The sequence below is a fragment of the Schistocerca cancellata genome, chromosome 2 (assembly GCF_023864275.1).
Source record: "Schistocerca cancellata isolate TAMUIC-IGC-003103 chromosome 2, iqSchCanc2.1, whole genome shotgun sequence".
Lineage (NCBI taxonomy): Eukaryota > Metazoa > Arthropoda > Insecta > Orthoptera > Acrididae > Schistocerca > Schistocerca cancellata.
This window is the reverse complement of record NC_064627.1, coordinates 402,729,018-402,756,044: the sequence shown is the minus strand read 5'-3', so window position 1 is coordinate 402,756,044 and position 27,027 is coordinate 402,729,018. Positions and strand designations below refer to the sequence as shown.

Below are 27,027 nucleotides of genomic sequence, written 5' to 3'. Positions count from 1 at the left end.
CAAATACTCGATGAATATAGTCTGGCTATTTGCTCGTCGAGAACTGCAATACTTTTTTGCTCCCAACCCCCATCCCTATGAAAGAAAAGATGTCCTAACCACCAGAGTAGTTCTTTCCAAACTGTAAGTTATTCGTATGTGTACCAAATTTGTTTGAAATCGATCCAGTGGTTTAGGCGGAGAAGTAAAACATACATACGCACTTTTATAATACTGGATGATTATAATTAAACTGGCGGTGTTCCAAATGCTGCATTGTGAGGTGTATACATCACAGGTCGTTGAAACATCGTATAGATGTTCATTAATCTGCATGCTATGGAGTATGCTGAAAAAAATAGTAGTTGGACTTTCTGCCACCAGATGAAAATATGGAGCTGAAGGCAATCAGAATGTGAAATATTTCCTGTTTTTACGTCAATATGCCATTTGTCACTTAGCGTCGCGTGTTGATTTCTTCTGTAAAGTGACTGTTTGTAAAGGATTATGAAGGTTGAAGTTTTCCATACGAAACGCAGTAGCTATTGAGAAGAAAGACCGTACACTGCTAATAAAGTTCTTTCATCAGAACAAAGGCCACAGGAGCTCTGCATTTCTGGAATATCGCCGACAGAAACAGCTAAAAGAGGCCCCATGTCAATAAATGGGCTAAAGAAGATGATCAAGGATTTGAAGAAATAGGTTCAAATGGCTCTGAGTACTATGCGACTTAACTTCTGAGGTCATCAGTCGCCTAGAACTTAGAACTAATTAAACCTAACGAACCTAAGGACATCACACACATCCATGCCCGAAGCAGGATTCGAACCTGCGACCGTAGCGGTCGCTCGGTTCCAGCCTGTAGCGCCTAGAACCGCACGGCCACTCCAGTCGGCTGAAGAAATAGGTGAATTAGGTGCTGCAGCACGAAGAAGTAGGTGGGCCATTCCCTGGGCAACTGTTAATGAAGTTTCTGTAGCTGTAGCCGACCGTGCAGCACATGCTTCAAATTCTGCAGCCATTCTCGTGGTTTATCACGGGAATTGTCTCTCCCCTGGTCAATTGTTCAAAAGATTTTGTGACATATTTTGCGCTGGTATCTCTACAGTATTCACAATGTACACCAACTGAAGCCCCAAACTAGATCACAACGCCGTGACTTTGCTGTTCGTCTTTTGGCAAGCATGGAAATAGATGACATGTGGCCAGGGAATATTAGTTGGAAAGACGGGGCACATTTTACGCTCAACGGTGCCATGAATTCACAGAAAAGCCGCGTATAGGTTTCTACTTCTCCACTTGTGCATGCAGCCTGTGTCTGTGTGGTGTAGTTTCACAAGTTTCTTTACTCTCGGTTCGCTTTTCTTCTAAGAGATGACGCCTCGCGGGCCTGTTACTTGTACAGTAACATCTCCACGTAATAAGGACCTCCTGATTCCAACATTTCAAGAACGCAACTGAGTACATACGACTATTTTCGTGTAAGAAACCTTTATCGACCGCATCATCTCTAGCAACTGCAAGATGAATTGCCTTTCAGATCTCTGACTTAAGTCCACGTAACTTCTGAATGTGGGGAATGTGAAAGATAGGGTCTATCAGGGATTTATTAGGACTCTTCCTGTTCTGAAGCATATCGTTCCCGACGACGTATCGCTCCCATTACAATGGATATGCTGCGAGTGGCTGGCGACCATGATGTCGACCGATGCAGCATGTTTGCCGAGTCGGGAGACTATATTGAACACAAGTCGTAACTTGCGACCATGTCCCAATAAATGTGCCGAACCGGCATTTGTATCATGTATTTGATCGTTGCTCCCCTTTTCCTTACAGTGCCATATTTTCACTGATGGTAGGAAGTGGAACTGTTATTTTTTCAGCATACTCCACGAGCGCACCGATTAATGAACGAATCCACTATGTCTTAGCCCTTCTGATATATACAGCCCTCTCTGAAGACTATGTACTTTTATACGGGAGTTGTCTTAGTCACTCACTAACAGCGAATTTCAAATTACCATACAGAAGTTTCGAAACACGGTAGACGCTGCCCTTTCGGAATTTTCCAGTGCGGGCCGTTGAATATTTCTCCAACATTGATACACAGCTGAATACATCGTTTTTCATCCGTACCATCTTCCGCTCAACACATATTGTCTTCAAGTGGAGAAAGAAATCGCAGACGACTGTTCCAGAAGACTTCTAGTAAACAATTTGTTTTGTAGAATAATTACAGTTCCCCACTTCTGTAACGCGCAGGTGAACGGTACATGGTTTACACACCAACGACTTTGCCTGACTTAGTCACAGTCACCAACAACAATCATTGCGCTAACAATCACTGTCACCGTGAATACGCCCAAGATGTGATTCAAATTGACGTAGCGTGGGACGTGCTCCACGACTTATCAACATTTCTGCTTTTGCTTACTCTTGTTCCGCTAAACAAATACTTGTCAACGTGTGTCTACCGTGGGCTCTCTGCAACGTAGTACTCATGTACATTACAACGATCTTCTTGTGATAAAAGTGGTCATAAACAAAATCTGTATAGCAATTAAGTAAGTGGCACTGTACATGGACAGTAGTGGTTATCTATAATTCTCCTTTACATTCCCTATCTCAGCTTCATGAAGTTATGAAATGAACCTCTATTATATGTTTCTGTTTCAGAGGAGAGCACCAACAAATACCTGAATGACAACTGGGAGGTGGCATTCGACTCGCTGAAGCCAGTGCTCTCAGAAACTATTGAAGACTTGCTGACAAGTATTCTGGGTCGTTTGCTGGACAAGGTGCCAGTAGAGTACTTCGTTGGAGACATTTCAACTGTTTCATCTTAATAGTCAAATAGCGAGACAAGACTTGTATCGCTTAATCGGACCAACAACAACTGAAGGAAGACTTGCTTGTCATGGGAAATTATATCAGAAACATGAGCAAATTCGCACAAAATTTGAATCTTTCTAAAAGGATTGAAGAAACGAGAAATGTCTTAATAATTTGCACAAGAAAGTGTCTGTATAGTGCATTCTATTCAACATAATTTCTCTACATCTATTAGACCCCCTTCAGTCTTTCTGTTAATATAACAGCATATAAAATGAGATACGATGCCACATAGGAAGAAAGTAGACCAATGTCACAGGAAAATTTACAGAGCCTTAAAAAAATTATATACAGCCACAGCAATAATTACGCTAACAATCTGAAGCCTGTCTTCCTACGAAGAACTTTGCCATTATTGTACTGTAGCAAGTGACTTAGCAAGCCTAGTTCCTAAAACGAAATGGAAGCAAATAGAATCATTTTTACAATGACATGTGGATTATATAATTTATAATGTGCTTCTTTTCTTTCTATATTCTTTCGAGTGTGTTTTTTTATTCTGTTGCTGTTTTTAAACCTTTACAAATGTGAAGTCTACATTAAATTTCATTAAAATTTGACAAAAAATAAAGTTAGTTGTCTTTACCACTATTTATACAGAAAAATATTCAATTCTTCTATGACTTTGAGTTTGCATTTCCTACACAGTGCCAATCAAATAACTTGGATATAACACTGTCTCAAAGCTTTTCATTTATGAGGTAGAATATCTGCAGAATTTTTAGTTTGTGTAAGTTGTCCATATCATAATTCAACTCAGATAAAGACTGTTTTGAAGACAGCTGACAATTCTATCATTTTTTTACAAACATTACGCATCAGACACCCTTTAGTATAATAGGTGTTCATCTACAGTGTGATTGAAGTTTCTCATATTGAGAAATTGAAAGTAGCAATCTATATTTACTAGAAAAAAATTTTAATAGCTGAGATTGTATAAATTATTTTTCATTATTGATGACCAGTTTTGACTACTGGAACTGTCATATTTTGATCTTCCAAAAGTTTTTGGTTATAAATTGTATTGCATTATACATGTCATGTAGTCACATTGTGTGGTCACTATGGTGGAGAAAATAAAGCATATTATACATAGGTTTGTCACAAGTAAAACCGTATATGGACGAAAAGTACCTTGTGCAAACGAGCAAGCTCACATGTAGCACTCCACTGATGCTTTTTGGTTTTTCAAATGCATGATGTATACCAAAAATTCACATTTGTACAAATTATTACATTTACATGACATGTTATATACATCATGGATACTCCTCAGTCGAAGTAATGGTGTAAATGCAAATTCTCCACAGTAACAGCTACTTGGCATAAGTGTTAAATGCGTAATGGAAAATGAAATATACCCAAAAAAATTTTAAGATCAGATGATGACAGTTTCAACTGCCAAAATTGGTTCTCAATAATAAAAATTAATTGATGCTATCTCAGCTAATAAAAGTTTTTCATAGTTAATTTTTAAAATTATTTGTAGAAATGTGTATGTATGCAAAAAGGTTTGCCTCGCTTCCATGCACTAAGGGTAAAACAATAAAGTTATCATCACAGATTACAAAATAAAGTACAGATTACATAAACATTTTTTTTACTGTAAATCACTCAAAAGATTCAAAACCGGTGATAGGCTACTCATATATATGGCATATAATTTTCAAAAATTAATACTTCATAATATATTTATATATGTAGTATGTATAACTTCAATTGTAATAGTTTCAGAACAATCCTATCAAATGTTTGTTCACATAATTCAGCGTGAAATACCATGGTAACATCTGTTTTTATATTTGAGACCTGATTCTTAGATGGTTAAACACTTTGCAGCATTTGTGTGTCATTTGCTCTAGTCTATTGCATCCTCATACTTTCTAGTTACTGTTTGTGCTGCCAATATTTTCAGTTAATTTCATTTCCAAATTTGTACTGTAATAAACTTCTAAATTTTCAATATATGTTTTTATTTTTTGTTGTTAGTTTCCCATTTTACACACATATAATTCTTTTCGATTTGTAACACTTCGGGATCCAGCTGAACACAGGCGAGAACGGTAAGGGTACGAGCGTCACTTTCATTGTATTCGCGGTGACGAGGTGGACGGTGCATGTATCCATTTCCAGCTCGTTGAGTGCAATTTCGAATAATTTTTTCGCTTGGATGTCGTCTGTTTGGGAAACGATCCGCATACAATTTTTCAGCTACAGAGTAATTGTTATGGCATTCACCTAAAATTACCATCATATCAACAATTTCTCTAAGAGGATAGTGAGCCATGTTTCGCTAAAGAATTATTTACTTTCGTCAGTTGATGTTTACGGTTCACAATCTGAAAGTGAAGTGACGTCTGATCGCATTGCACCGCCCTCTTACCGGTTGGAATGCACTGTCCTCTCGCGTAAATCTGCCTATTTTTGTGATGAGCTCATTCGCCTGGAAAAAATTAGTCTGAAATTCGGTTGTATTGAGTTACATTTTGTATGAGTATCTCCTAACATGTGGAGTAACTATTAAGAGGATCTATTTTAAATATATTGTTCTCCTATTATTAGCTTACTATTTTTTATCCTATTAATCAAATATTTCACGGACTTTAATATATTTTGGAAAAAATGAACAAAGTACCTGAATTAATTTGAACCATAGAAGAAGAACTGACTTTTCATTTCTGTACAACAGCGCACATTTAACAGAAGTTTCCATTCTGTACCTCAGCTTTGCAACTTCAGTTTCACGTAGTTTTGCTTATTTTGCATTGAGTGCGATATACGTGTCTCAGTTACCAGTGTTCTACTTCCATCTTGTACCAGCTGTATCTAAAATGAAACTACTCTAAATATATTTTGCATCCTTCGTGGTTTCACAGAAATAGTGGAACTATTAGATTGCAGTGAATCCATTTGTAACCTTTTACAATATCTCATAAGGTTCCTTTCCAGACCTTCCAGCTGTAGATACCAGGAGGGAGTAGTCTGGATTTGAACTGCGTTGAGAGAAAATAACTGGGGATGGAGAGAAGGATGAGAATAACATCTACGTCCGTCTCGTTTTGTACATGTTATAAAAGTGTTAAGTCAACAAAAATCACAAGAGCACAATCTAAACATAAAGCCTCCCAAATCGTAGCGCTTACCACAACGCCATTACATTTATCCTGTCATCGTGAAAGAAGGAGCTCTTTTAGCAGCAGTCAACGCACTCTAATATTACGTGGTTCTTAGGTTCCACACTGGCCTACCAGTATGACAGATGGGTCACAGCACGACTCCTACTGGAGAATACTTCTGCCATCTAAACAGTAGGAGGGAGTATGGGAGAGGAGGGTATGGATAACGATGTATAGGGTGAGGCAACTAAAACTGGCCAAACCAGGTGCATGAGAAAGAGGTGCGCTTTTCGCTAATATGTAGCTGACAACGTATAGAGTTGCGACGTTCGTAACTAATTTTCCAAGTTTATAGCTGCCTAACTATGGCAACGACTTCGTTCTTCATTTTGTGAATGGATCTATATACTTTTTAATGGCTTGCTCTTGACTTTCGCAATCTAAACGACAGTCGAAAAAGTGGATAAGGTTTTCGTTTATGACGAATGTCAAAAATCTGTGAAAGCAGCGGAGCGGTTATATGCCGAGAGGTAGATAACCTGATCACGTCGAATTCTTACGATCTGTCTTTGCAAATATTGCCGTAGTCAGTGTAAAAACTGCTTCCTAACGCTTCGTCTCCAACTGCGGGAACTTCTTTCGAGGTAAAACGGCTAGATGCCTTCTCGGTGTATCTCATCTGTATTAATCGAGAGAAACAGTTTACTATGAAGAAAGAGGGCAATGGTCCATTTAATTTCCTGGCTGTATCTGTAGTTAAACAGATGGACGGGATTCTGGGCCATAGAGGACAACGAAAGGCCACACACACTGATCGATATCTCCACAAGAAATCAAATCATCATCCTGGACAAAAAAGAGGTGTCATTGCAACATTGGTGGACAGAGTTGGTATATTTGCAGGATGAATTACATCACTTACGTTCGGAATCCAAGAAAAATAGATGCACACTATGTGATCAAAAGTATCCGGACACCCACAAAACCATACGTTTTTCATATTAGGTGCTTTGTGCTGCCACCTACTGCCAGGTACATCAGTGACCTCAGTCGTCATTAGACGTCGTGAGAGAGCACAATGGGCGCTCCGCGGAACTCAAGGACTTCGAACGTGGTGAGGAGACTGGGTGTCACTTGTGTCATACGTCTGTACGCGAGATTTCCAAACTCCTAAACATCCCTAGCTCCACTGTTCTCATGTGATAGTGAAGTGGAAACGTGAAGGCACACGTACAGCACAAAAGCGTACAGGCCGACCTCGTCTGCTGACTGACAGAGACCGCCAACAGTTGAAGAGGGTCGTAACGTGAAACAGGCAGACATATATCCAGACCATCACAAGCAATTCCAAACTGCATCAGGATCCACCGCAAGTACTATGGCAGTTAGGCAGGAGGTGAGAAAACTTCGATTTCTTGGTCGAGCGGCTGCTCATAAGCCAAACATCACGCCGGTAAATGACAAACGACGGCTCGCTTGTTGTAACGAGCGTAAACTTTGGACGATTGAACAGTGGAAAAACGTTGTGTGGAGTACACAATGTGGCGACGATACGTTCGGGGGGGGGGGGGGGGGGGAAGGTATGGCGAATGCCCGGCGAATGTCATCTGCCAGCACCTTCTTGCTTCCCACTGTCGATGAGCAATTCGTGGATGGCGATTGCATTTTTCAACACGATTGAGCACCTGTTCATAATGCACGGCCTGTGGCGGAGTGGTTACACGACAATAACATCCCCGTAATGGACTGGTCTGCTGCACAGAGTCCTGACCTGAATCTTTTAGAACACTTTTGGGATGTTTTGGAACGCCGACTCCGTGCCAGGCGTTACCGATCGATGTCGATACCTGTCCTCAGTGCAACACTCCGTGAAGAATGGGCTGCCATTCCGCAGGAAACCTCCCAGCACCTGACTGAACGAATTCCTGCGATAGTGGAAAATGTCATCAAGCCTAAGGGCGGGCCAGCACCATATTAAATTCCAGCGTTACCGATGAAGGGAGCCACGAACTTGTAAGTTATTTTCAGCTAGGTGTCCGGATACTTTTGATCACATAGTGTACAAGTAAGGAGATTGATCTAGCACTTCATCAAAGAAGATAACAAGTAGGAAGTACTGAAGTAAGAGCGGCCGCCATTTGGAAAATTTCTTCTCCGGTTGATTAATAAAATTACTGATCGTATTGGGAAAGTTTTGGCCAAGTATGTGGTCGAAAAGGTCTTTAGGTCCACCAAGAAAATTAATGTACATTTAAGAACGGCAAAAGATGCACGCCACCCCCTAGCAACACTTGGGGCATCTAAAATTCCGTGTACTTGCGAATTAGTGTATATTAGTACTATAAAAGAAATGTCAAAACCCACATAGCCGAGCACAAAAGAAACTGTCGTCTATGACATCCCGAAATAGGGGCCATAGCAGAGCATGTTTTTCGAGATGGGAACTACGAAATAAAATTCAGTGAGACGAGCGTTTTAGCAAGGACGTCGCTTTGTCACGCACGCATGTCTAGAGATGCAGTAGAGATTCGAGCCCTTGGGCCTTAGTGGCAGTAGCCGTTTTACCTCGTAATATGTCTCCCTCAGTTGGAGGCGAAAGGTTGCGAAGCAATTTTATACACTGACCAAGGCTTCTCAGCCCGGAAGTTTTAACTGAACGCTGCCATTGACGTTATTTGGCCCGGAAAGTTAACTGATTGGATTCTACTGTAAGGCTTTCCATGTGGCAGTCTAATTTTGCACGGTCCGTCATCCACACAGTATTAACAAAAGTACCTCATGTTACCACAGTTTGATATTCTGAAGGGAATACTCCAGTATGAAACCTAATTTTACGTGATATCCGTCAGAGAAAACGTTTCTTTGTATCACACACCAAGTGGCGTATCAAGTCCTGCAAGGGGCCCACATTCAACATAAATTCACTTTTAAGTACACTGTCCCTCCTCCCCGTCTGATTTAGAAATCACTTTCTGAGCATTGCCAGACACACTGAAACAAGAATACAAAATTGGACAGTACCGTTCCAGCCACTGGGCCGCTGTTATTTGCTGGCTCTGTTTATAAGTTACACGAAACCATTCCTAAAATTACCACAAGCAACAATATTTTCAAGTACGCTTTTGTATTGCAGTAGAGCCTGATATCTCCACCTGAAATAAATCATAATTTACAAACGTTTTGTGCCCTTTCTCGCCATGAGTGAGAGCATGGTGTCACACAACGTTTCACACGAAAATGAACTTGAAATAAACACACGTAATTACTTCACTCACGCATTTTTTTATTTACACTATTAAGTAAGATCCTAAAGCTGAAAGAGAAATATCTCTAGCAGACGGTACACTTAAGCAGAAACGAGCAGTCTCCTTGACCTTCACAGCGTGAATTTGCAACCGCGTCTGCTTACCATCAGCTTCGCCGCCCGAATGCCAGGAGCGTGGCTAACGGTTACTGACTTTGTGCGCGCCGGAAAACGACAGTCCCGGCTTTCTTCCAAATAACTGTTTTTCTTGTCTACTTAAATGGGCCTGCTGACGTTTAATATTTATTGACAATACTAGCTTTTCAAACGGTCTCCATCACCGACCTAACACTATCAGTAACGTTGACAAAAATTGTCAGGTGACAACTCGGCTTTACAAGGTTAACATGTTAAACAACCTAAAGAATGCGTTGTGGCAGGTATATTAGTTGTAACTTGCAAGCAGCAGAAAACAACGAAAATGAGCGAATAGGTCCGAGAACGGTTAAGGAAAAAGGAGTGACTAGTCACACGTTAATTTACTGACTCAGATCAGAACCACGGACCAGAAAAGTTTCATAAGTTGTTTTAGGATGAGCCCTGTATCGTACAAATTATTAATGTTGATGCGAAATAAAACAGGGAATGAAAATACGTTAATGAAAGAGGCAGTCGCAGTCGGCAAGAGGTTAGGAGTAGCTTCGAGATTTCTGGCTTTGAGCAAATCAATCTAATACTCGAGGTTTAGTTTTGTAAGACTAGAAAGCCCATTTAACAAAATTCTATAGAAACCTGTGAAGCAATTATATCTGCCAGGCAGGGACACGTTCAAGCAAGTAACGTAAAACAATTTTCTTGCGCTTCGTAAAAATTTGGTGAAATTAAAATTAAGTTCGTAGATATCTCACTGGTCATTGCAGATATGTGATATATTTTCAAATTAATACAGAAAGCGCTTCATAAAGCATCCTCCGTTACCATCCTAAAGTGATCTGTATATTGACTACGCTTGCATAGGCCTATTACAATTGTTTTGCATTAAAACACTACTTAAAAATTGAATTTGACGTATCATATGCATAATAGCGAATGGAAAACGTAACCAGCGCACACTAACGCCTTGTGGCTGGTTCATGAAGCTCTGTCAATATCCGAATCGAGAATATTGTGAAATCGTTAATATTCTAACATTCAGTATATTTGACAATACTGAAAACATTTTGAGGGCCATCAGTACTGTTCGTCAATATTCCTAGTAGTAACAATACGTCATTGCACCCCCTCACACGGCCGATATATTGACGAGTTGACAATATTATTGAACGCGTGAGGCCACCTTAATCCACTGCTACCTGACCGGCAGTGAGCGTCCCATTGTATCTGTCGCCTTCTTTGGAGCAGCGTTCCACCCGCTTTTGGTGCACCCCGCTTTTGGTACATCTGTATAGCAGACATTATAGCCTACCACCACCGATGACTACGCTATGCAAAGCATCCCAAACATTCATGCGCCACAGAGAACATGGTTACAACGAGTACTAAAAAGCAAATTAAGCTGATTACTCATAATACAAAATAATTAAATAAACAACAAGCTCTTCCTTCCTCGAGTTTATTTACGTTTTGAAACCGACGGACTTTGTCAGGACACGAAGTAAGTGTCACATGAGATAATGAGAAAGACCAACCGGGGTTCATTCAAGGTGCTTTTTAAGACACAGTATATATATATTTCTTCCAAAATACGAATTTCACGTGCAATTTTTGGAAAGTTAAAACGTGATAAGAGCATTTAGGTTAATCATGTGATTCACTGTTCAGTTCTTTTGTAAAATAAATTTCTTTTGTAGAAAGTGATTCGTGCGAATTAAGTTAACTACACTGTATACATAACGACACTAAATGAAGAATGCAAAACATGTATTTTTTTCTTCGCTTTTACTTACAAACCAGTCAAAGTTACACAAAACAATACTTTGTATTTATTACACTTCCACAATTATGTGGTCCCAAAGCAGTCTGCATTTTTAAGTAATTTTCTTTCTAATTTTGCATAGTTTACAAAACTCTCTTTTTCTACCAGTTGATTGCATTACTGGCTTCAATGGAGATTCTTCATCATCATTTTCAGTTGTGAAACTGTCTCTAGATTATTATGGACAGACGATCTATATCTGGCTCCTCGAGGAAATTCGAGACTCAAGTATTATAATGCAAACAGTCGGCGAGTTCCTGTGCATCAGAGTCCTTGCGTTTAGCGAGAAAATGTAAAATAACTGACGATTTCATATAACCGACAAATTCAAATGACCGACACGCCGGGTATAGGCATTGTGATACGCGTCAGGGAAAAATTTTCAACCTGGTCGAAAAATTTGTCAATGTTTATCATATTTATGATGGTTCGCATGATGATACAGAGTATTTTTGTCACCTAATTCCAAATCTTAACGGTTTTCTTGTTGACATATATGTGTGTTAGATTCGTTACAACACTACGCATTAATTTGAATCAGTTTGATTTTAAATTTATTAGCAAGAGCTGGGTAAGAGGCAATGCAATGTTCACGGTACTGTGTTTTTCAGAAGTGCGATGCAAAGTCCCTTCCGACAGGCGTGCATATCCGAAGAAACAGGCACTGCGGCGACTACAGACGTTGCGAGATCCACGAAATGTATTCAATTTACGAATGTAGACAACCATCAGCCGTATAACGGAATGAAGACAGTGAAAATTTGTGCCTGACCAGGACACGAACGCGGATTTCCAGCTTGTTACGAGCTGTCGTCTTACCATTAGGCTACCCGAGCACGTTTTATGGCCAGACCCAAACTTACATATTTGATCAACCATATGTCATTATGTATATTCCCGTACAAGGGAGATATTTTAATTGGAACTCGCTTGCCTGGAGTTCAGGTTGTAGACAGATGGTTGACAATATGTGGCAGTTTGGGCTAGTCGTAGGTCGTGCTCGCATGTCTTGATGGTAAGGCGACCACTCGCGATTGGCGGGAAATCCGGCTTCGAATCCCGGTCCGGCACAAATTTTCATTGTAGTCATTCCATTATACAGCTGTTGGTTGTCCATATTCTCAGATGCGAATACATTTCACTTAACGTAATACTCTATCTTCATCGTTATTTTATTTTATAAACTTAGCAACTTAGCAACTTTTACTCAACACGGTCTTAAGTCATCTTGGGATCATATGAACGGGACATCGAAGCGAAACACGTAAAACTGTGAGGTTTATACAGTAAAAAAGCGATCAAGACAGAGTATTACATGGTCTAGATACCGTGTCTCTCCAGACCTTTTCTTGTTCGATCCCGAGTCGTCAAATTCTCCTACCATCTATTGTCGCTAGATGGCACAAAAATGTAGTTTAGAACAGGTCTGGAGGTTCTCAAGAGGATCCATGACAGAGTACGATCAGGGCGAGTGGAAAACTCCGAGTTCCGTTCGTGCCAACATCAGACGATGTCTTCTCACAAATACGCTGGCTGCCAGACACCAAACGTTTTATTGTCTTTTCAGTGTCATCAGCGGCCGAATCGCGACCGTTTAAAACTAATGGTGTAGGAAAAAACGGCTAATCCTTTATTAATAGATGATATCCCATAGCTACCATGCTGCACGTTTCATGAAATTGGCAAAAACCTGTGTATAAAGGTTTCACATCCACTTGGGATGCACAAATGGAAACAGCTGTAGCTGTCAGTTCACAAAACATTAATAACTGCGCTAGCACACGAGTTCATAAATCTGTACCCCTATAGAGAGCATAAAACACTAAATTCCAGAGGGACAGATTTCCTGGGACCTAAGAGAGAATAGGGTTGTTGTCGAATGTCGTCGACAAAATTTAGAGGTAATTCCCAAAGAGCAACCCCGAAGAGCTGTCGACGGGTGCAGCAGAAGGTATGACTTGAATCGGTAGTGGTCATTGGCACTGCCCAAGCTGGAAGAGTGAAGTATGCATCACTTAAACATTTGTCTGCCAACAAAGGTCGCGTGATACTTATGTCAACCATCCTCAAGTCTCTCTCTCCTGCATAGCATGTACATTTGTTTACTTCTTCACGAAATATATGAAGAACCCAGAGACATGTTTGTCCATCAACGTAACTTTGTAGACGTACACCATATACAGGTATGTGAATGATTAGAGTTGCAATTCTCTGCGAGAGGTAGAACGGTCGAACCGCCACCAGAGTGCGTTAGTGTTGCTAGAATTTAATGTAGTTAGCAGCACTTGTAGGGTACATAAGGATGGCGTGGACAGCGTCAGATGTTGAGTGACCACTATTAAGAATATGTAGATGCCGCGTATTGGTGTGACACAACGTTTTAAGCAACTGGCAGAGATTGAAACTGGGCATCATCATGGGTCTCCATTTGGCCAGCAGATCGAATCGTTCAGTATCCAGATATGTGAGGCATTCGGAAGTGAAAGTGGGCCAATGGTGGACTGCATGGGATTGTGACGGCTGGCATACTGGTTATCAAGGTTGTAGTCGACCATGTCTGACCACCATAAGGGACGATCACCATATTGTGCACCAAGCACATAGTAAAACCTTCACATCTATGCCATGTATCCAAGAACAAGCATGGGCTCCCTGCAACATTCTGTGTCATCATAAACCATTAGTAGGAGGCAAGCAACCAGATAAGAGAAGTGCTGCCTGACACTTAGGCTGCCACTAACATTACAACACAAATGGTTGTGACAGTAATGGTGACCTGACCAGGAAGCATGGTCAGCTGATGAATGGCCTCTTATCGTGTTCAGTGATGAGTCCTGGTTCTGCACGACTCAGACAACCATCGTCGGCGAGTATGATGGCGACCTGAGGAGAGGTTCCATTCTTCCAATGTCTTGGAGCAACAAAGTGGTGTTACTCCCCACGTCATGATGTGGGGAGCCATCTTCTGATCACAGCTCGTAATGAGGGAGGGAACTGTGATGGCACAATAGTTCATCACAGACATCCTGCTTCTTCATGTATTATGTCACATACTACAATATCGTAGTGCCACTTTTCATCAGGACTTTTCATCACACACAGCATGTGTCTCTATGAAATGCCTACGTAATGTTGGATATTCCCGTGACTAACAAGATCCCCACAACTGTGTCCAATAGAACATGTGTAGGACCTGCTCAGACATCAATTCACTCCCAGTGCTAATACGCAGGATATCAATCACCACTCACAGCAGTTGTTGTCGAGCATGGCTCAGCAAAGGATGCAGTGGCTTTATGAGACCCTTCCAACCGAATCAATGTATGCATCAAAGCCAGAGAGTGTGCAATGCCATACTGATAAATGGGTTTTCCGTAACTCTGACTAGATTTTGTAATCGCTGCAACAATGTCCTGTACCCACTCAGCCGTGAAGTTTCATTTCGTGTTCTCCAGTGCATGTGGGTGATTCTTTTTTTCAGTCAGTGTATAATTGTGCACAATGTAACATAATGATTGTGCTATTCTCTTGTAGCTGCAATAGATCTGTGCACATCATGTGGCAAGTATGAGAATCAAGCTCAACCAGTGACAACATTGTTTTCAGACACACAATAGTGCTTAGGTAGCAGAAGAAATTAGCGCATACAAATCTCTGATGAGACTCTATTTGGTCATTCAGAAAGCTGTGCTCTTTTCATTCATCATAGAAAATCAACTGTAATCCTCAAAACACGCATCATCAAATGACTTTATGCTCTGAAAGTAAATTTCGCAGGCTGCTTTCAATTGCCAACAAAAATCAGTTGGACAGGCACACCAAATTTCCATAAACACTCAGTTTGGGTGAGCTGATGCAAATTAAGGTTCCGATCCACTTCCATCCTCGTACATGTAGTGTGTACCACTCTGACCAATGACTGCGTATGATGCAGAAGCAGTGTAACTGAGGACAGCACTTCACTAAAGGCTGTGATTCATACAGGATCCAAATTCATATGTAAAATTTCCCCACCTTTTCCATCACATTCAGTCAATGGCAGTGTCATAAAATGCATACTAAGTGAGGTGGAAAGTACGTGTGGTGTACACTGATGTGACTGACTGGTGCTCTCTTGCACCAGGGGTGATGAGGAAACTGGGCTCAGAGACAGAAGTTGTTAGATGAGTCAGTGGAACACAACTGGCTTAGAGCCATCATACAATGTTGACCAATACACAACCATGTCATGACATTGACAATAAACATGCTGTTTTTCCCTGAGGAAGATGGTTCAAATGGCTCTGAGCACTATGGGACTTAACAGCTGAGGTCATCAGTCCGCTAGAACTTAAAACTACTTAAAGCTAACTAACCTAAGAACATCACACTCCATGCCCGAGGCAGGATTCGAACCTGCGATGGTAGCGGTCACCCAGTTCCAGACTGTAGCGCCCTGAGGAAGACAACAGTCATTAGACCACAGGAAGACACGAACCACTTCCAACACCTCCACTTTGGAGCAATGGTATATCAATATCTGGTTCCAACCTAGTAGGAACATTGCCTCCCACCTTCTAGGTACAACAAACATGGTGGTGGGCAATATCTGAAGCCAGTATGGCCCTGTGTTACCTCCTGACAAACTTGTCACTCACTTTGTAGATAGAAGACTTCCCAGATCCTCCTATTGTTCTGGCTATCCACATCATAAACGGCGAGCTGTGGCTATACACTCTAAGCCCTTACCTCATGTTACACCATCCATGACTAAACGAACAAACTGAAAGACACTATTGTGTCCATTGTATCGGATGTCAAATAAAAAATAGAAGATTCAGAATCAGGAATTCAGAATCTACACACAGAACGACTTCAATTCACCCATGCTGCATAGAAATGGACGAGATCAGTGACTGTAAGATGATTCTATCAAATAATTCAGCCACTTTTTACTAGTAATTATTATCATGGCACATTTCAGCAACATGCTGCCCTCATCAGTGTGTTACAGTTACATGTACATTAATCTTAAGAGTGGGAGGATTGTTTGCTGGATGTGCCAGTGGTTTTACGTACCGAAATTAACGCTGCACAGAAGTACAGGGTGTACATAAAGTCCAGGAAAACTTTCAATTACTTATTGTTCAGGACCTAAACTTTGTACAGATGTCGTACATATTGCATTTTGAGGAGAAACTCTGAAAGTTTCTTTTACAGACATTCAATATGCGAACCATGAGTTACGTGGCAGACATCGATACGGTAATCGAATTCTTGCCATGCCCGTCCCAGCGTGGCATAATCGACTGTGGCAGTCACTTCCCGTATTTTCTCCTGGAGCTTTGCTATATTACGTGGTAGAGGCAGAACATCTTTAATTTGTCCGCACAGGAAAAAGTCACATGGAGTGAGATCTGGTGATAGGGGAGACCACTTCATGAAACAGCTGTCTCCTTCTGTAGCACAGCCGATCCATCGATGAGGCAGCTCCGTGTTCAGGTACTCTAATTTGAATGGTTTCATAGACAGCTTCTGTCGCAGAACTTTCCACACTGTCATTGGAGCCGAGTTCAAGGGATACACGACGCACCGATTTCTTTGGACTCCTTGTGAATGTCTCTCGTACGCGCTCCGCATTCATTTCACTCAAACTGGGACGTCCACCAAATTAAACTGCGGCGATATACATGAAATAAGACTTTCAGGGTTTCTCTTCAAAAATGACGTATGTATGATATCTGTACAATGTTTGGTTCTTGTGCAATAAATAATTGAAAGTGTTCCTGGACTTTATGTTGATCCTGTATTTATTTGTTTTTGTTTATACCACAAGTGAGTTGTATGTTTAAATCATTGCACTGATGTCGTTACTTAATTTTATGATGCAAATTTATTTGTCTGGCGCACATTAATAGCTACAATACCATCACTTAACACTTCCATTACCACCAAAGAGGCTTGGTTGCTAAAATAAACTTATTTTAGTTGCAAAAAAAAGTACGAACAATGGAAACATACTGTTTTTATATAATCAAATTTATATCATGACGTATACATGATTCTTTGATATTTTTGATTAATCGGTAATGTTGTTAATAAAACAAGCATTCGATACTGGACAAATTTTTGAAAAAATTTACATTGCTACTTTTTAGCTTGTCATTTATCAACTTGTTACCATGTACTGCGTCATGAATTAAAATTTTTAGTCTTTCATATAAGTCCATTTGTTGTCCCTTGCCCTATTTGTGTAATATAGCAAGATCATTCGAGATATCCTGCAATAGTTTGCCAATGATCTTAACTTTAACATCATAAATATTAATAACAAGTTAATGAAGCTGTAAAAGTTATTTCTTAGACTTAACGGTAATGGGAACAAGCCGGCAACCCAGTTACTTGGTGAAATATATCCATTGCTTACGCCTGAAATAAGAATAAGCAAAAGTGTTAATCAACATAGAATAAACGTAACAGTTAATTACCATACTCATACGATCAACGACTGATATAGATACAAAAGCGGCTAGACGGGTTCTGAAAAAAAAAAAAGAAATTAACCGTTGGCGGAGCAGATTTATAAACAAGGTGAACAGGATGGCAGGCAAGGATGTCACTGTTGTGATCGTAAATCGGAAAGAAAGCAACAAGCTAATAGAATTAAACACATGAAACGTGAACAAAGTAAGAGGGCGTGGGCTGTTACTCGCCAGACACCAAGTGCGCACTATTCACAAGGACGAGGACTTCTTTGACGTAATCTATGACCTCGGCCGATATAAAATGGAAACAAAAATTGACAGGCCTACAAGAAATTAGTGTTTAAGGCTCAGTCTATGACAAAAGGCCAGCACGAGGAAGAAAAGTGGCTGGGGGCTTTTAAAAACAACATTTGCGTCAAGTGATTTAGGACAACCACAGGAAACCTAAAAGTGGGTGACTGCTCTTTCTCCCGAAAGCGGGTCTAGCGTCTTACCACTTACTAAGAGTGGGTAGTGATCAGCACATAACGCTATATATGGATTTCAGAGATGACGCAGACTTTCAGAGCTGATGGACACCTGTATCAATTCGAGGTACGGAACCCTGGTCCAGAAGCTACTGAACTGTATGACGAAGCAAAACGTATTATGGGATAATTCTACCACTGGAACTGTTGTTTGTACGATGTAGGAGATGGTATATTATACAAGTAGTTGCTAACATTGTAGGATAGGCAACCCCTCAACACGCCTGGGAGATTGATAGGAAGAAGTTCTACTTGGCACCAGCTCGTTCATTGGATCTGACCCAGTTTCATTGGATCTTATGGGAGCATTTACATTAACATCTTCATCTACAGTTATTTCTACATGATTAGTCTGCAATTCGTATTTACGGTCATAGTACCATTTTCGGACTATTTCTCATACGAAACGTCTTGTGTACCAGCCACATGACGAGGATGAAGAGACTCTACTGACGTAGTTAGGAACATACCGTAGTTAGTCGAGTAAGTACTGTAGAATTTCTGCGTCTATGTCATCCCTGCATATAATCTAAAAAACATCATTTGAAATGACTATTGCGAGCCCAGCGTGGCGTGGAAGTCGAATAGAAAAATATACTTAATTCAAAATCACGTCTGCTTGGGTTTTAATCATTGTTTGTAGATCTATGGTCAATCTGAATTTTCTTTTTCTTTATTCTTTTCTACAACTTCCAACCAAAGTTATTTATCTGAAATTGGTACTTGAAACGCTAGGGAGTTTGTTCGGAGAGGAAAGATACTACAATCACCAAAATAAAGTATATTTTAACAATATTTTACTAAAAACAACAAAAATTTTCGTTGTGATGATACAATTATGGGATAACGCCCAACAAGAAATTTTAAAGTTCTTAAAACAACTGCCAGTATAAGTAGTAAACAATAAATCATATAAAAAATAATGAAATTAATAGCTCATGGGGAAATAACAAGTGCTTTGCACAACAAACGAACTCCGAACAGTTACAGTAGGAAAAGGAATTACCAGTCAAATTGCCGTTAAATAGTTAATTGACTTGTGGTTTTGTTCATAGACAGGTTAAGGAACCAAGTGGCAAACTTAACAACAGGAAAATTAGCTTAAGACCCAAATAAAGGAATGATTTATCGGAAAGACAAAAAATTGTTACAAGCAGATACAGTTAACAATATAACAGTACAAAGCAAGTAAAAATATTCTTAGTAACTCCACCAACGGCTTAACACCAAATTAAAAACATTATAATAAAGTATAGAAATGCAAGCAACAACTGCAGATTAAATGTGTGAAAAACTTGAAACCAATTAGTTACACTTGACAGCTGTATCAATAGGTATACAGCCCAATAAACCACCTAAATTCTACGAAAGCAACTCCACGTATTGAAGGGACTGCAAATCACTGAGCTTCAGTGATATTCGAATAAGTGAGGGAGTGTACAGATTAACTGAATTAACGGCCGGTGCCCAAGATAATCAATTTACTGTTGGATGAGTTGCTTCAAGGATAGCCTGAAATCCCCCTTAAATGAAAAAATTCATTAGCACAGTGCCCAAGTAAAATAGGCAGCACTACATTACAAATTGTCACTTAAACGGCGTAGTGAGAGCAACAAGAACAGTTAAAGATATGTTCTAAAATTTAAATTGTAGCTAGAATCCAACTGTAAGATTTGCAAAGAATTTTTGCAGGACTTTAAAAGATAGGCATCCATTGAGTTAAAGGCCGTTGGGCACTTAAACAAGCTTTACAAGTCCTTAGGCGAGACAAACGCTTAACTGTGGAGGGGTAAACAACGGCATTAGCCGTTCAAACAACTGACAGACTGAGCAAGCCCAGACGACACGACCAAATAAACAGTTGACAAACAATTAATAGACAGAGGTTTTTCAAAAATAATAAACTGCAAGTAATACGTATCTAAAGTACTGAGCTGACCAACTGGCTGAACAAAAGAGATCAGTATAAAGAACCATCTTACCAATTCTGTTTGACATCTGTCATAGCACTAGTTGAGATATATACAGTGAGGCTTTTCATTTTAAATGTCTGGTAATGGAATATGTGTCCCGCGACACACATGCGAAACTTGACAGTATGGTATTGAAAGCCAGAGCGTAAGGTAAGTTTAACGAGCACTGATAGGTCGAGCAAAACAAATTAAACAACACTATTTGCATGGAACGCAGAACGCTGGATAACATGCGAGACAGCAAAATGTAAGTAATCTTAACATCTTACGCCTTGAGCACTGTTTAAACAAATCCTAAACGCCTGCACACACTGACAACATGAGTCAAAGAGCAGAACCAGTAGCCTACTAAAGTAAGCAGCAGGAAACAACCTTCCACATACACCACAAGGCAACGGCGCTCAGTGAATTGTGGGTTTATACCTTTAACGCCCGATCGCCACAAATCGCGAAATCGCGCTCAGTTATGAAACTAAACGAACAGCCTTGGTCCACATTATCAGACAGTAATAAAGTGACAACTGTTACGGAAGGGCACGAGAAACCAGAATGCATGAATTTAGAGCCAGTAATCTTGTATCTCACCATGGTCCACATAATGTGCACCCAACAGACCCGTAAGCAGGTTCGCTTCGTAGGTCAGATAGAACAGACTCACCAGTGTGATGTCGCCAGTCACTCTTCAAAAGCGAGGTCGCCACCTCCCAGCAACGTTCGCCCAACGAGTAGCGCTCACATGTCGTCCATCAAAACGGACAGCCAACTACGGCTGCCAAGAGCCAGTCTTATCGCCAGCCAAGCACCGGAACACATCCCGACCGCGGCCATTCACGCACGGCCTCCAGCGACCAGAGTCCATCCTGTCGCGCTACAACGGCCAGAGGTAATTAGCGCGAGTGGGTTCGATACCAGCAAAGATATCACGCGAGTACGGCACAATACTTTTACGGTTCTCCAAATGTTCAGATTTTCAAATGTGTGTGAATTCTTAAGGGACTAAACTGCTGAGTTCATCGGTCCCTAGACTTACACACTACTTAAACTAACTTAACGCTAAGAACAACACGCACACCCATGCCCCAGGGAGGACTCGAACCTCCGGCGGGAGGGGCCGGGCAGTCCGTGACATAACGCCTCAAACCGCACGGCCACTACGCGCGGCCACAGTTCTCCGTCATTCCTTTTATAGACTAACACATCCAACGCTTTCTTGGAAATGTTGGTTTATAAAATCATTATTGGAGTTCAGGTCACAATTTAATAATGATGAAGAATAGGATGAGGTTTAAGAGAATGGTCAAGGAGAAACAACGTGCAAAGAAGTACGATACGGAAAAAATAAGGAATAAGAGATACTTTTGAAGTTCTCTGAGGCTGTAAATACTTCTCAGTGAGTAGATCAGCTGAAGAGGAATAGATACCTCTAAAAAGGCCAATCACAGAAGCATGGCTCAAATGGTTCAAATGGCTCTGAGCACTATGGGTCTTAACATCTGAGGTCATCAGTCCCCTAGAACTTAGCACTACTTAAACCTAACTAACCTAAGGACATCACACACATCCATGCCCGAGGCAGGATTCGAACCTGCGGCCGTAGCGGTCGCGCGGTTCCAGACTGAAGCGCCTAGAACCGCTCGGCCACACTGGCCGACAGTACAGTAAAGCTAAGGCGAAATGGGTGCGTGAAAAATGATTACTATGCTTGCCAACTGCACAGTGAAATTGCGCTGCAGCATCAAACATTCATCTGAAGGCTACTTAAGTATACAGTTTTGGATTTTCTGTCGTTATCTGTATGATAATCAATTTCCACCCAATTTGCTTAACTCCTTTGTGTCTGTCGTCTTTTATTTTTTTTATGTTTTGTCTTAGAGTGTGTATTTACCTCTTGTCCATCCTACACCCCCCCCCCCCCCCCCCCCAATTGCTGCAACATCTCTCCCAAAAAAAACTTAACATATTCTTTATTCAGAAATTATTACTTCACAGTTCCTATTGTAATGTCAACTAGCTTAAGCTAAATAATAGAGTGCCTGTGCGGTATTCTTTGTTTTATCACTGAAATGAAATGAAATGAAGTCCCATGCTTCTTTACAGAGCGTAGGGGAACGATGCGGGAAACCCGCACCGCCTTACTAGGCAAGGTCCTAATGGAGGTGGTTTGCCGTTGCCTTCCTCCGACCGTAATGGGAATAAATGATGATGATGAAGACGACACAACAACACCTAGTCATCTCGAGGCAGGAAAAATCCCTGACCTCGCCGGAAATCTAACCCGGGACCCCGTGCTCGGGAAGCGAGAACGCTACCGCGAGACCACGAGGGGCGGACGTTTTATCACTACTAAATTAAATATTACAAATATTATGATTAACAATTTGATTTCAGGTATATCACAAAACAAATCTACATCTACATTTACATCTGCATTTATACTCCGCAAGCCACTCAACGATGTGTGGCGGAGGGCACTTTACGTGCCACTGTCATTACCTCCCTTTCCTGTTCCAGTCGCGTATGGATCACGGGAAGAACAACTGCCGGAAAGCCTCCGTGCGCCCTCGAATCTCTCTAATTTTACATTCGTGATCTCCTCGGGAGGTATAAGTAGGGGGAAGCAATATATTCGATGCCTCATCCAGAAACGCACCCTCTCGAAACCTGGAAAGCAAGCTACACCGCGATGCAGAGCGCCTCTCTTGCAGAGTCTGCCACTTGAGTTTGCTAAACATCTCCGTAACGCTATCACGCTTACCTAATAACCCTGTGACGAAACGCGCCGCTCTTCTTTGGATCTTCTCTATCTCTGTCAACCCAACCTGGTACGGATCCCACACTGTTGAGCAATATTCAAGTATAGCACCCGCCTTACCAACAATTAATTTTATGTGGTCATTCCACTTCAAATCGTTCCATACGCATACTCCCAGATATTTTACAGAAGTAACTGCTACCAGTGTTTGTTCCGCTATCATATAACTATACAATAAAGGATCCTTCTTTCTATGTCTTCGCAATACATTGCATTTGTCTATGTTAAAGGTCAGTTGCCACTCCCTGCACCAAGTGCCTATCCGCTGCAGATCTTCCTGGATTTCCCTGCAATTTTCTAATACTGCAACTTCTCTGTATACTACGGCATCATCCGCGAAAAGCCGCATGGAACTTCCGACACTATCTACTAGGTCATTTATGTATATTGTGAAAAGCAATGGTCCCGTAACACTCCCCTGTGGCACGCCAGAGGTTACTTTAACGTCTGTAGACGTCTCTCCATTGAGAACAACATGCTGTGTTCTGTTTGCTAAAACCTCTTCAATCCAGCCACACAGCTGGTCTGATATACCGTAGGCTCTTACTTTGTTTATCAGGCGACAGTGCGGAACTGTATCGAACGCCTTCCGGAAGTCAAGGAAAATAGCATCTACCTGGGAGCCTGTATCTAATATTTTCTGGGTCTCATGAACAAATAAAGCGAGTTGGGTCTCACATGATCGCTGTTTCCAGAATCCATGTTGATTCCTACAGAGTAGATTCTGGGTTTCCAGAAATGACATGATACGCGAGCAAAAAACATGTTCTAAAATTCTACAACAAGCTCGTCATGAAGCATTTTTGTCGGTATGTTTCATGTATTAATAAAATGTCTCCAAATGGTTACTATCTTATAATAAATAAATGCACATTTAAAATTTAATATCTTCTAAAAAAGCTGTTGTACTATCATGGTGACAACTGTATTGAGTCCTAGGAGTTCGATGATTTCAAAGATGTCATTATATTCTCTGTATCTGAATTACTGCCATTTTTTGCTGTTTTAGTGAATATTCAAAGTTTTCAGTCTAACGCTTTCAGTCGCCATACCATCTTGTCGATCACCCTCATCTCGCCAGCTGTGTTGGCCTTGAGCGCCCGCTTAATTCCTGCCGGCCCTCGGCCGCCTCGCTTATACGCTGTGGCGCCGTCCAACCCTTCTCACTCACCTTGCCCGGCCACACGCAACAACATGCCGGTTCTCCGCTGCTCGCCTCTACACAGCACTAAGGAGACCGACCAAGTCAATCGTTTTGTCACAAGGACTACCAGCGACAGTCACCTCGATTCAGGTCACTGCTGTGTTGCATGGCGCCTGCGGAATCCCTGAACATCTTCCTCTGGATTGTTGCGTGACTTCCTTGCACCAATCTGAAGGAGTACTGACCAATCATCAGTGGATACTCGCCCTCAGACTAAACGCGTCGGTCTTACGAAAAGATCCATTCAGATCTGTGGGATCTGTCACGAGTCTCTTTAACTTGATTGCAGCCCCAATTGCGACAGGTTCTAGAGCTCGAACCGCACTACTTTCCACAGCAAAAGATATAAACTCCGCCTCCGGAGAAACGGTGGAGATCCCTGTAAATCAAGTACGCTAGGTAAAAGCTACTGCACTAGGTACACACACCGTCCGGAAAACCTTGAACTTGACATTGTGAATATCACGAATTTACGCACCTTTGCAACTACTTTGCAGTAGTACGTTAAGCAAACGGCTGCCACTTTAAACAAAGGTTTGTCAATGTTAGTAACCCGACGTGTCACTGCTGCATGAGTCCTGTAGTCCATCTGTGATAGTCTTGCAGGTGTGAGCACTGAAGCCTCCAAATTACAAGAAGCTCTGTACTTCGCACTGCGAGTCGAAATAACATTTTTGTTACTGTCACTCCAAAGATTTATGATGAGATTGCTGCAGAAACAGAAACAGAAGCAAAATCTGAATTTCTCGCTGTGCATGAGTAACAGTAACTAAATTTGTACTATCATTGAGCGAGGGGACATTTAGGGATGGACACTGCTCGACTGTGAGTGAAAGTGTAGTTACTACTCTCGTGTAAGGAATGATGGCACAGGTGTGCTCAGTTGTCAAAAGTGTCACATATATTATAAATACGCATGTCTGCCTATTTAAGGCAATATGAAGGAAACTATATTTAATACAACAAAATGGAAGTGTAAAATGACTTTTTGTTCAGTGCCAGAAGGTCACCACAGACCTAAACTAGTCGAATATCTCAATGAAGTTCACAGAGCAAGGGGGGGAGGGGGGGCATGTCTTCCATTAAACATATTACAGCCGCTAGGGGCAGCGTCTTTGATTCATAATCAAAACGTCTTCGGTCCCGGGTTCGATCCCCGCCACTGCCTAAATTTTGATAAATAATCAGCATTGGCGGCCGAAGACTTCCGGCATAAGAAGTCAGCCTCATTCTGCCAACGGCCTTGTCAAAGAGGTCGGAGGAGCGGATAGAGGTTCAGTGCACTCTCTTGTCCTAGGGGTGGGAAATTGCCCCTAAAGGCGGAAGAATCAGCAATGATCAACGACATGAGGATGCAGAAGGCAATGGAAACCACTGCATTAAAGATACGTAACGTGTATCCACAGGACATGAGGCCTGTAATTGAAGAAGTGTCATGATGATCTCTCCATTGGCTAAAGATTCCGCAATAGTCCCCATTCGGATCTCCGGGAGAAGACTGCCAAGGGGGAGGTTACCAAGAGAAAAAGATTGAATAATCAACGAAAGGATATCGTTCTACGAGTCGGGGCGTGGAATGTCAGAAGCTTGAACGTGGTAGGGAAACTAGAAAATCTGAAAGGGGAAATTCAAAGGCTCAATCTAGATATAGTAGGGGTCAGTGAAGTGAAGTGGAAGGAAGACAAGGATTTCTGGTCAGATGAGTATCGGGTAATATCAACAGCAGCAGAAAATGGTATAACAGGTGTAGGATTCGTTATGAATAGGAAGGTAGGGCAGAGGGTGCGTTACTGTAAACAGTTCAGTGACCGGGTTGTTCTAATCAGAATCGACAGCAGACCAACACCGACAACGATAGTTCAGGTATAAATGCCGACGTCGCAAGCTGAAGATGAACAGACAGAGAAAGTGTATGAGGATATTGAAAGGGTAATGCAGAATGTAAAGGGGGACGAAAATCTAATAGTCGTGGGCGACTGGAATGCAGTTGTAGGGGAAGGAATAGAAGAAAAGGTTAAAGGAGAATATGGGCTTGGGACAAGGAATGAAAGAGGAGAAAGACTAATTGAGTTCTGTAACAAGTTTCAGCTAGTAATAGCGAATACCCTGTTCAAGAATCACAAGAGGAGGAGGTATACTTGGAAAAGGCCGGGAGATACGGGAAGATTTCAATTAGATTACATCATGGTCAGACAGAGATTCCCAAATCAGATACTGGATTGTAAGGCATACCCAGGAGCAGATATAGACTCAGATCACAATATAGTAGTGATGAAGAGTAGGCTGAAGTTCAAGACATTAGTCAGGAAGAATCAATACGCAAAAAAGTGGGATACGGAAGTATTAAGGAATGACGAGATACGTTTGAAGTTCTCTAACGCTATAGATACAGCAATAAGGAATAGCGCAGTAGGCAGTACAGTTTAAGAGGAATGGACATCTCTAAAAACGGTCATCACAAAAGTTGGGAAGGAAACCATAGGTACAAAGAAGGTAGCTGCGAAGAAACCATGGGTAACAGAAGAAATACTTCAGTTGATTGATGAAAGGAGGAAGTACAAACATATACCGGGAAAATCAGGAATACAGAAATACAAGTCGCTGAGGAATGAAATAAATAGGAAGTGCATGGAAGCTAAGACGAAATGGCTGCAGGAAAAATGTGAAGACATCGATGATGTCGGAAGGACAGACCAGGAAAGTCAAAACAACCTTTGGTGACATTAAAAGCAACGGAGGTAACATTAAGAGTGCAACGGGAATTCCACTGTTAAATGCAGAGGAGAGAGCAGATAGGTGGAAAGAAGACATTGAAAGCCTCTATGAGTGTGAATATTTGTC

The 27,027-nt window shown here is 41.3% G+C and overlaps 1 protein-coding gene across 1 annotated transcript in view; it reads left to right on the top strand.

Annotated features, from left to right (window-relative positions):
• The window catches only part of LOC126161843 (circadian clock-controlled protein daywake-like), a 72,065-nt gene extending 67,231 nt beyond the window's left edge, over window positions 1-4,834 (top strand). Inside the window, exon 6 of the mRNA XM_049917948.1 lies at window positions 2,656-4,834. Coding sequence (XP_049773905.1) covers window positions 2,656-2,825 — 170 coding nt within the window. The 3' untranslated portion in view covers window positions 2,826-4,834. The remainder of the gene's footprint in view (window positions 1-2,655) is intronic.
• The last annotated feature ends 22,193 nt before the right edge of the window (window positions 4,835-27,027 follow it).